This window comes from Prunus dulcis, chromosome 4, assembly GCF_902201215.1.
Source record: "Prunus dulcis chromosome 4, ALMONDv2, whole genome shotgun sequence".
Taxonomy (NCBI): domain Eukaryota; kingdom Viridiplantae; phylum Streptophyta; class Magnoliopsida; order Rosales; family Rosaceae; genus Prunus; species Prunus dulcis.
Window position 1 is genome coordinate 21,268,491 of NC_047653.1, and position 11,704 is coordinate 21,280,194.

The 11,704-nt window shown below is 35.9% G+C and overlaps 1 protein-coding gene and 1 long non-coding RNA gene across 3 annotated transcripts; one reads left to right on the plus strand and one right to left on the minus strand.

The window, feature by feature from the left end:
• The first annotated feature begins 4,218 nt into the window (after nt 1-4,218).
• Nucleotides 4,219-5,344, plus strand: LOC117626316. The gene is made up of 2 exons (XR_004585538.1): nt 4,219-4,402; nt 4,930-5,344. It is a non-coding gene; the product is annotated as an uncharacterized LOC117626316 (long non-coding RNA).
• Nucleotides 5,345-7,055: 1,711 nt separating this feature from the next.
• LOC117625980 (golgin candidate 5-like) lies at nt 7,056-9,483 on the minus strand. Of its 2 annotated transcripts, none has more exons than XM_034357587.1 (7): nt 9,430-9,483; nt 9,042-9,290; nt 8,539-8,610; nt 7,786-7,860; nt 7,521-7,635; nt 7,277-7,338; nt 7,056-7,179 (listed from the first exon to the last, which is right to left on the minus strand). In XM_034357587.1, the coding sequence occupies exons 2-7, from the start codon at nt 9,093-9,095 to the stop codon at nt 7,171-7,173; spliced, it is 387 nt and encodes a 128-aa protein (XP_034213478.1). In that variant the 5' UTR covers nt 9,096-9,290; nt 9,430-9,483; the 3' UTR covers nt 7,056-7,170. The 2 variants fall into 2 exon arrangements, with proteins under 2 accessions (XP_034213478.1, XP_034213477.1); XM_034357586.1 differs by having other exon boundaries at nt 7,056-7,184.
• Between the last annotated feature and the right edge of the window lie 2,221 nt (nt 9,484-11,704).

Below are 11,704 nucleotides of genomic sequence, written 5' to 3' on the forward strand. Positions count from 1 at the left end.
AACATTATCTTCTTTCCCTACCACCCCCTTATAAAATTCAAACCATCAAACCTGGGCAAGTCATAAGAGTCGGCCTCCAGAGCATACTTGAGGAACTACTTATCTGATGGGCCATAATAGATGCAGTCAGACTCAGGATCTATGAAGGGATAGGTATGTTGAGCATGATGAATAGTAATAATAATAAATAAACAATATAAAGAAAATGGAGTGCTTATTTCCTGGGTTCATCAAAACATATCCCACGTTGAGAGCTTTTCGTGCTGATAACGTGTTATAAAATAGACTGGGATATGTGCGAATATTGAGCTGCACGTAAAGTAGATGAGACACAGTATTTAACGAGGTTCGACTATGCCTACGTCCTCGGAGAGCAGCAGCAGTAACTTTTCACTATATAAAACAATAGGGCTACAACTTTAGTGTTTACAATATGTGTGGCTCACTGAATTTTCTCTCTATGAGAATTTCTCTCTGCTCTCTTTTTTCTCCACTCACTCACCCTCTTTCTTCCTTCTCTTCCTCTCTGATCGAGTCTCGCTTATTTGCATAAGAGAGAAGCCTTTTATAGGAAAAGGTGAATGACACCCGTGAATCTGCAATAAACTCATGCACCAAAGTCTATAAACAAATAGTAAGTGGACTCCACTACTTTATACTTTACAACAAATAAAGTTTTGTACTCAAATTTTGAGACTGTTTGTGTAATATTTGTATTTTGAAATAGAGAATTTTTGGTTTAGCCTCCATAAACATTGAAAATGGTATTTGATTAAAAAAAAAGGGAAATAGCTCAAAATACCACCAATTTTATAATTGTTTGTCAAAATACCACCCGTTCCCAAAAGTTTTAAAACTACATCCTATAAATACATTTTTATTGTAAACTGATTGCACCCATATCACATTTTTCAGAAATTGGTTTTCTCTCAACTCTCTTGGCTCTGTCTCTCTCTTCAGCCTGGTACTGTTCATCTAACCCTCACCCATCTGGCAACAGCAGACACACTCCGTCACCTTCATTCATCACTCCGAAACGACAACGTATCATAACTCATTCTCATGGTGCCGTACTTAAACTCCAGACTATCTCCTCCCTCCTCCCTCCTCCTCCTCCTCCTCCTCCTCCTCCTCCTTCTTCTTCCATCTCCGCCAGTGCTGGTTCCCCAGTTTGATAGATTGAAGAAACAGTGTAAAGAGATAGATGTACAAGGAAATCGGATTTCTTCCATGGCAGCGTGCCGCCGATAACTTTGCAAGTAAAGTAATCAACTTTATTTATGCTTTTTTTTCTCCATGGTTGCAGTAATGACGTCGTAATTGAATCGATTCTGTTATGATTTTGGTTAACTTATCTGAGGCTTTTGATTTACAAAACCAATGCCCTAAATGTTGCAGCTGCTGATGTGAAAACATATTTGTTGACTGCTATTAGTGGAGGCTTAAACCAGCAAAGAAGAGGGGTGAGTTTCTTGATTGAGCTATAGATGCATATTAATCCAGTAGACGCCCATCTTAGTTTTCTTCCATTTGAGGCCTAACTTATCTTTCTAATATCTTCATTTAAGGCTTAAAGTACATTGTGGTTATGCATTCAGATTCCAAATGGCTTCTTTATTAGTCTAATTTTGATTTGTTATTTCGTTTAGGCATCTGATTATAAGTAGATCCTGTATAGGACTTGTTGATAGGACTTTGTTTGTAATCATGTATGTTTTTCCTGCTGATTCAGCATCTTGTGCTTCTTTCTTGATTCTGTTACAGATAACTGATGCTTTTATTGCAGCTTATATCTTGAATGCTACTCTTCTTGTTCTCAAGCTGGGCCAGAAATTATTTTGGAAGGATTCCAGGTCATTTTCACCATATCACAGATACAAAACTACTGTGAAGGTCCATGTAAGCAAAACTGTCTGTGGATTAATATTCTTATTCGGGTATTTGGTGCAGCAACTTTGATGAAATCTTTGATGTAGACTGGTTTATATCATCTCTATCAAAAGATGTTGAAATCATTAAACTGCTTCCAACAAAGGGAGGAATACCAATGAGTCCATATAGCATGCGTGTCCCAAGGAAGGGCAATGCAAAATGCTACCAGAATCGTTTAGTGCCTGTTCTTAATAAAAATATTGTAAGTGTCTTTCAAGAGAACCTACCACATTTTTGTAAAGAATTTGTTAATTATCATATGCTGGTGCATATAACCGAGGAAGAAAATTTTCCAGTGCTTGAATGAGTGCCTTTTTGGGATATATAGAATTTACAGTTGTTTGTTATGCTTTCTAATGTACAGGCTGTTCAGCTCACAAAGTTTGATTACAGGCTTTCAAATAAATTGGATTCAATTTTATAAAAACTTAGGTGTAGAGCAAATTATCATGCCTTAAAGTTTAATGACCTTATTAATGAAATGGGGAAAACGTTGGTTGACAGAATGAGGATGAAAAGAAAGCATTTCATTGCCCTGCATTTGAGGTAAATTGCAAATAAATAAAAAATTACCTGCTTGAGTATTTTTTTTCCCCCAAAAGATACATCTGTTAGGTACTCACTATAACCCAAGTTTCTTGATGTTCCTATCTTATGGTTCTGTGTTTAAAATCTTAATGCAATTGGCATTTGATTTATGAGAAACGTGCGCAGAGCTAAAATAAGAAAGAAACTCAAGGCTATTAAATTTCTTCTAATGGCCAAGATTAATGCAAATGCTTTTTGTACGTCTGTTTTATGTTCGATTTGTATAATCATAAACTTATCGGTATTCATATTGTTTGCTTCAATAACTTTTGGCTCTTTATTGAAGTCGGAATGTGTTCTGTATATTAACCAGGAAAGTTATTGAATATTCGACTAATGTTTATTATACTTAATATCATGTTCATATTGTATGGAAATATTATCGAACGTGTTACTGCATTATTTTTCTTAGTAGAAAACTTGCTTCCTGAAAGGTTTGATTTCGTGGGTGATTAGGCTTGTCACTTTCAATCTTGGCTATCTTCCTGGGGGTGACAAAACAATTATCAGAGTCAGAAACAACACTGAACAAGGCATTGGAAGTTGCAAAAAGGATTGTGGTGCCTGGAGGTCTTATCAGTTTAGTGGTTTATGTGGGGCATCCTGGTGGATGGTAACAGTTCTGTTCTCAAATTTTATTTTTATTCACTCTGTATGCTAGTTTGTGCTCCCTGGTTTTTATTATGTTCATTATGCAGGTTGAGCAAAACCTATAACAATGGCTTGAGTAATTTTCGTTTAAGATACTAGAATAAATAAATAGATAAAGTTGGATAGTTAGGCCAATATAAGCTCAATTAAGTTCCTCCCAAACTACGCCTGAAATATTTTGCTTCTTATTATTAACAAAGGAATAGTTCTTTTGTAGCTAAAAACAATGAGTATGTTATAGCATGGGAAAATTGTTTTGCCCTATTTAATTTGAGTGTTTAGTGGGAGCATGACTTCTAAGGAACTTCTTGTGCAATGAAAGCAACAGTTGGAAGCTTGCCTTTTCAATCAACCCCCTTTTATTTTATTTTATAAAGTCTGGTAGATGAAGCCATCATTTATGCTTCCCCTTCAGATTGGTTTGGAATTGGATTAAGATATACGTGGTTAGTTTTAGGTACTAGAGGAGTGGGATAGGCTGTTTGGATTTTACGTTCTGGTCTTGCTCTGAGAGGAGAGAGGGGGAAGGGGAGAAGGGGAGAAGGAGAGTGAGATTGGAAGTCTTCTGTGACTAGTAAATTGGAAGTCTCGGACTCTTGTTAAGTTTGTGCATTTTCAAAATGAAGAATAATCTGTTTTTAGGCTCAAAACAAATAACGTGGATTGAATTCTAGGACACCGATGCTACTGTAGATCATAATAGAAGCTTTCTGCTCATGTTCCAGTCAGGGAAACAGAAGTGCAGTATCCAAGATTGTGCTTGATTAGTGAAATTGTTATTAATATTGATTTATGACATTGGTGATTGAGTTGGAGATTTCCAAATTGGACAATTCTTATTGCTTTGCTGATATGGATCCAACATGCTTTGTTTTGGCAAAAAGAGTCCTACTTAATGTACATTATTTGTTCTTTTAGACTTGATACGTATAAGTTTAGTTTTGTCATATGCTCCTGGCTTGCTTGTTCTAACTGTGGGCACACATAAGGCGGAAAACTTTACATGTAAGGCTTCACTGATGTCTTGAATGATGTCATTTAATAGTGACCTGTTTTATATAATTTGTATCTCTGCTTTATAACTACATTTGATATTTGGGGTTATATTGCATGCAGGCAAGCAACCCTGACAAGGTACGAAGTGAATATAAATCATTCTCAGGGTAAAGTGCTGCCTAGTGTAAGAGTTTCAGATCCAGGTCTTCTACTTAAACCTGACGAACCAAATTTGGTATGAACTACATCTTTGAATCCCTGATTGCATCTTTGAGGCCAAAGCAGAAAAAATGCTAAACTACATACAGTTTTAAAAATAATAATAATAAAAAGTCGAGGCTTTATGAATTAGTTGACTATTCTTTTTATTTATTTATTTAATTTTATACTTTTATACTTTTTGTGAAGTCTTTTTCTCTTTTTTTTTCAAAGTTCCCCTAACTTGGCATGGATGCATGTATGTACATGTGTACTCAGAACACAAACTCCTTTATAACTCAAAAGAACGATCGCAAATGTTAGTTTTTAACTTGGAAAAATAAAATAAAATTGAAAGTTACTTTTGGGAAATGTTGAACTTTTATAATGAATATGGCTTCAATGTAGAAGGCTTGATAGTAAATAGAAAATCTATATGCTGGGGGTTTTCTGGCTAGCTAAAAATGTGTGAGAAATGATGAATCCATCTGATTGCAGCCTATTTAATGTTTAATACCTTCATTAAAAAAAAAGGTTGTTGACAGTGCTTTGACTATCTTGCAGATTATAATGGCAAAACCAGCAGGTGGCCCTAGTAAGAGAGATCAGCATGCAGGGATGGATGAGGACTAATTTTGTGTGTATGACAATTGACTATCTTTGCTTTTATTGCTCTATGTTAGGGATCTTTTGTTCCATTTTAGTAACAATTTTGTTTAGGAGAAAAAGAAACATATTGCAGTTCATGCTTTGTAAATGCCACTCTTCTGTTATGATGGACACGTGATATGCCCTTGTTGGGTAGGTTTTGGATTGAAACCATGGTCGAGTTCTTGAGCCATGTTTAGTGTGAAGCTTGAATGGATTTTCTTTTCTGTTGTATTTGGCCCTTGTCTTTTCAAGCATGCCAAAAATCATCCTAGTTTTGTAATATGTGGTTTGTGTCCAATTAATTTACTGTGGACCTTGCATTTTTGTACCCAATATTTGATAGCTGCCTTCTTTTGAACGAAGATTCATTGAGGGAGAGAATTACTTTCCTTTTGAATATGAATCGATGTGCAACTCCAACTATCATTTCAAAGGTCAACATCAATTCATGCTAATATAAGGATGGATAACAATTGTCGTGTCCATGAGATTTGAATTCAGGATTACTTTTCAACGAAGTGGAGACTCTGTTATTAGACCAAATGGCCATTGACATACGATATAATAGCAATATTAGGCCAATACATGTACACTATAGAGGCAATATTAAAGCAATATAACCACAATACGATAGCAATAGTATTACAATATCACCTATAAAAATATAATTATTGTCCACTTATTGTTGATTTTTCACATGTTCAGAAATTTTGTTCTCTCTTAGCTCACTCGGCTCTCTCTCTCTGGCACATCTCTCTCTTTGGTATCTGTCTATCGCAGCTCTCGCTCTCTCTCTCTTGGCTCTCTCTCTCTCTCTCTCTCTCTCTCTCTCTCTCTCTCTCTCTAGTGCAACTCTCTGTCTCTCTCTCTTTGCTCTCTTTCTGTAGCGCAGCTCTCTCTCTCTGTCTCTCTCTAGCTTCGTTCTGTCTGTTTCTCCCCTTATTCGCTCTCTGTCTCTTTATTCATACCTTCTTTTTTTTGTAAATTATTTTTTAGTTGTTATTATTTTTTAAAATAATTTCTTACAATGTCTTACGATGCAATTATGATGCACCTGACTGCCTGTTTTTGAAAGGCACGTTGTTTCTTTCTCCTCCTCGTCTTCTTTTTGAATGCAATATGGCCCAAACCGTAAACCCATTGATGAGCCGTAGTCAATATACATACACTAGAGAGGCAATATTAGGGCAATATAATGGCAATACGATAGCAATAGCATTACAATATACATGCAATACGATGGCAATATGCATACAATATGTATACAATACACAGGCAATATTAGTACAATACACATGCAATAGGACAGCAATATTAAGTCAATCTACATACAATACACACACATCCATTACAGACTACAATTTAGACATGGAAAATAAATCGCCACCGAACCCTAACAATACTATCCCAAGAAGCAAAAATTATTTCTTTCATAAAACTTGACAATTCAATTGTTATTACATAGTCAACCAATCTTTGCTCTATTACATACATACTTCCTACCTATAATTATAAATAATGGAGAGCTCACAAATTCTACTAATTTGATCTTAACTTCATCAATTTGTTCTTCGTTGTATGAGTTAGCTCTCCCTTCTTGCACATTTTCCAACTTGTTCTGTTCTCCTCCTGGGTAGCAATATCAGCAACAGGAGGTTATCTACAGATCTGAAATCATAACTGCACATGATTCTCAATTAGCAAAGAGGAAAACCATTTTCTTTTATATGTGACAGTTTTAAAATTTTTGGAGAGGGATGGTATTTTGACAAAAAATTATAAAATGGGTGATATTTTGAGCTATTTCCCTATAAACTATTATAATAATGTTCCTGGGGTCAAATAGTTTACTGTTTTAAGATATTATGAAATTGACTACTAAGAAAGCAGGTGACATAAAAACAGAAAAATGATCAAGAAATCCTTTGTGGGATAATCCATTATCCAACATGGAAGCTTTCGGCCAAGCAGCTTTGAGAAAAAAAGGAAAACAAGTGCTTCATCAATTTATGTGCTGTAACTTCAATGTCATTTCAAATTTTATGATGACTGAAAGAGTTGTCTTTATCAAACGAAATCAGAGAACCACAATTTTAAAGATTCTAACATAAATGAATTACCTGAAGTTTAGTAATCAACCCTTTCTTCTCTTCTTCAAACTCTCTGATCTAGTATTCAGAGAAAAAAAATATAAGAATACCTAGCAGTGAAAGGATTAAAGAATGACAAAATCAGACAATGAATAAACCGGCTAGCATACCTGAGCCCTTAATTTCCTAATCTGTCCTTCTTGAGCAGCCTGCTTTTTTGAAAGCTCTTCACCTGGTACATAAAAATGCAAAAATGAAGGAATTTCCATAATTATTGATATGATTGCATAAAGAAACCCTCCTTGCATCCACAATAGAACATTGGCTACGTTGAAATTCACTATGAGGCACAAAATATGTAGAACATATTGAGCTTCTCAAGAGAAACAGAGACAGACAGGGACAGAAAGAGACCTTCAGCCATAACTTGATTAATTATTTCATCCTTTTCCTTCAGAAGAGCAGCTGCATCACTTTTCTTATTCTGCTCCCGCCGAAGCGTGTCCTTTTCCTTTGTAAGAGCATACACCTGCAATCATAAGTTGGCATAGCCCCTCCAATTATCAGGAGCTGAATTAAAAATAGGCAAGTACCAATTTCATCAAAAACATAACGGGCACATATAACACCTAGATCAATCCAAGCACGATTATAAACAAGACTTTATAAGAAGACCTACCTTCCTTTCAAGTGTTGCAACCCTTTGATGGTATTCCTCTCGCAGTGACTCGACTTCTGCATCATTGGATTTTCTCTGTTCAATTATTTTCACCAGTTAATATGTGAACATCTATAAGAAAAATGATTATTAAAATCACAATACTATATGGCTGATAAAGCAAATTGGAAAAGAAAAAAAAATTGATAATGAGAATGTGAACTAGTCAACCATGGTTGGTTTCAAGAAATACCAGAAATTTTCCAAAACATGAAACATATAATTAGACAACCATCAAATTGTATGTGCAAACTTATAATTCCATAACATGATTGTTACACTGACAAAGATCAAGCATCAGGAATGCTTTTGGGCAAAATGAATAGTCCAATTAGAATCTATGCCTTTATTTTGCATTTACACACAAACAATTTTGAAGAAAACGTTGAAATCAAAATTGAAAAAAGAATGCATTTTAAAATTTAAATATTAACTCAACATAAACCACTCGCAAGAGGAAGTAGCATGAATATAGCAAAGATATTTTCATCCAACAATTCTCCACGGATGCTTCATTCAGTGACAAGCCAAGGGGGCAACTACCTCCCTATAAGAATTTCCGTGATTTCCCTATATGCTGGGTTATAAATGGAAGATGGTAGCAAATACAAGTGCATTATACACCAAGAGTGAAAAATCAAAGTAAAACATGCATGATCAAGCCATTATTTTATCTACTCAAATGAAGGTATAAAAATATTACAAAATGCATACCTTCAAATCCTCGATCGCAGATTTTAATTGTTCATTTTCATTCATAAACTTTGCAATCTCATCAGCTTTTGCCTGGAAAAGAATCAAATATATCAGACGTTCAGAACTGTAGATATACATACAATTGAACAGACATTAACAATGTAACATAGCTGCACCCAGAGAGATCCACAATGAAGAAAGAGTATAATAATTCTTCTCTTGTATTTGTTGCTGCTTTAACTTAATTACCATATACAGAAATACAAAATGTTTCTATTTTCCTAAATCAACAGACACAGACACAGACACACACCATCTGCAAGACTAAAGGTGTTCAGGTTAACTAAGCAAACTTCATAAACCTCCGATATATGTAGACAGCGCTTCTAAATTAAAGAAATCCAGTCAAGAAGTTCAGTAGTATTGTCTCAAGTGTTCCACTAAATGAACAGGGATAATAATAAATGGTTGTGATCTTATGAGCTCTCAAATAAGATGCTACCTAATCATTCATCATGTACCTGGGCCTGTCTTGCAGCACCTTGCAATGCAGCTTCCATCATCTTCATCTCCATCTTCACCTTCTCCAATTCAATCACTGAAGAGTCAGACGCATTTTCCCCTGAGCTCAGATGTTGCCCTTTAACATCAGCTTCATTATCATCAGCTTGTTCTTCTCGATGTTCTTGACACTCTCCTGGAGCTTATTCACGGCCCCGGCGAGATCGGGGAAGTTCCCCAAAGAGACTTTCCCACTGAACCACGCCATTCTTTAAACAAAATACCGAATCAGATTCAATTCAAATTCAATTATAAGAACCAACCTAAAAAACTGAAATCAAATTTGAAAACTGATCGAGATCCGATTCCAAATAGGTCGAATCAGAAAAAGGCAAAAGAGAAATGAACCTGGTTGGGGTGGTCCGATTAATTCCTGGTGATTCAAATCATGGCGTATGCTTTTGAGCTGAAGAAGGAAACTTCTATGAGATTCGCGGCTGGTTTCACGAATAGAGAGTGGTTTTGTGGAAAGAGACGGACAATGAGGGGTTGATCCGAATTCTGATTGATCTGGAGAGAGAGACAGAGAGTTGTGCTAGAGAGAGAGAGAGAGAGAGCCAAGATAGAGAGAGCCAAGAGAGACCCAGAGAGCTGTGATAGACAGATACCAAAGAGAAAGAGAGTTGTGCCAGAGAGAGAGAGAGAGTTGTGCTAGAGAGAGAGAGTTGTGTGAGCTGAGAGAACAAATTTCTGAACTTGTGAAAAATCAGCAATAAGGGTACAATAATTTTATATTTATAGGTGATAGTTGTACAAAAATTGAGAAGGGGTGGTATTTTTAATTAAAATTATAAAATAGGTGTCATTTTCAGCTATTTCCCACCAAATTATAGGGGCCGATCTTTTCAAATTTTACGCCCCTAATAGTAATAGAGGCGCTACTTATTGAGGCGTATCTTCTCTCCGCCTCTTCTTTTTCACTAGGGGCGTTTTCTCACGATATGTGCCTCTAAAAGTGCTTAATAAGGGCGAATATTAATGCCGGTAATACTTCAAACTTTGGTAGTGAAATATTTCGGGATAGTACTTGGCTCCAAATAATGGAGGAGTTAAAAGTGCTCTAAGAAAGATAATGGAGGAGGGAAGGGAAAAAGTGCCCCACCTTTTTTATAAAAAAAGAAGAAAGAAATCATCTTTCCCTTTTTCCAAATGTCGGTTCCAAAACTCCCTTGTCAGCTACTTTACAGTTTTATATATATTATATTGTAAAGTAGCCTTTTGTATAAGTGACCCTAATAACAAATCGAAGCGTTTTGGGACGCAAAGCGAATCCAAGAGAGTACAGTAGAAAAGGAACAACTTTCTTGTTTCCCGGCGAGTTGCATGCATACATCCCAAGAAAACATAATTGCTTTTTGGGAAGTTATGACGACTTTGTTAGAGAAAATTATTTGTGAAGCACTCATATCAGAAAAGGAACTCATGATTAGGGTTCTGCTAATCGTAATTGTCTATAAAAGAAAATGAACGCGGAATAAAATCATAACCATGCAGAAAAGAGAAGAAAAATAAATCATAATAATGTCATCTTTCGTCCCATTTTCTCTAGATCTCAACCTAGCTCTGCCAACACAAACATGGGGGCAAGAAGGTACACCTGTCTGGATGCCCTACTTTGCTTTCACACGAGGTCCAGTGAGAATTAACGACTCGTTACTCCTTGACAACGAAGTTGCCATTGGAGTTGCGATGGGTTTGGTGACTCCCAGGGATGTGCCCGTGCTGGGAACGAGTGATGACAACCGGTTAGTGAGTGATTCCATGGCACTGAGCGTGCAAAGTACGGCATTTGTCGCAAGTATGGGGCATCGCCTCACTGCGAAATATCATGAAGTGCAAGTACTGAGAGCTCAGTTGGCGATACAGCTGAATTTGGTTTATGAGTGTCAGCGTGAGATGAAAAGATTGAAAAATGATAGGGCAAAGACGGCAGACGAGAAATGACGCCAACTTCGAATATTGCAGGAAGAGAATGAAATGCTATCAAAGATGGTAAATTTTCATTCTAATAACATGCAAAAGCAGCTGGAGGCCTTGGAGAACCCAGGAATGCGCAAGAGAGATCACGAGAGGAGTTCAAAAGAGAAGGGTGTGGTCTTTGGAGGCTCAAGTGATGAGCCACAGGAAGCGATGCGTGAAAACCCAAAAGAGGATATCGAGAGGGCCAAACTAAAGTCTCCTGTTGTGGAAAAATGAAGTTTTGATTTCTTTGATTTAGAAGTGAATGGCGTGGTTGATTGTTGTTGTAATTTTTTTTTTTTTAAATAAAATTTTTAATACTGTGGCCTTATTTCCTGTTTTGAATATTTTATTTCCATGGGCACCACTTAGCTTTAATTACTATTACTGTTTTTTTTTTAAATAATTCTTTTGACCCCACCAAATGTTTTTAAAAAAAAAATTTGAAAAAAATATATAAAATAATACTATTTTTAAACATTTTCGGTGAAGTATAACCAATCGGTCATCAAATTCAAGTTAAGTGTTTTAAAGAAAAAACAATGACATTGTCTCATCTTTTATCCCATCAAACTAGGTCTGTGCTTCATTTATCCCTTACCCTACCTAGATCTATGCATCATCATTTCATCAAATTAATTTAATTACAATTAAATAGGCCACA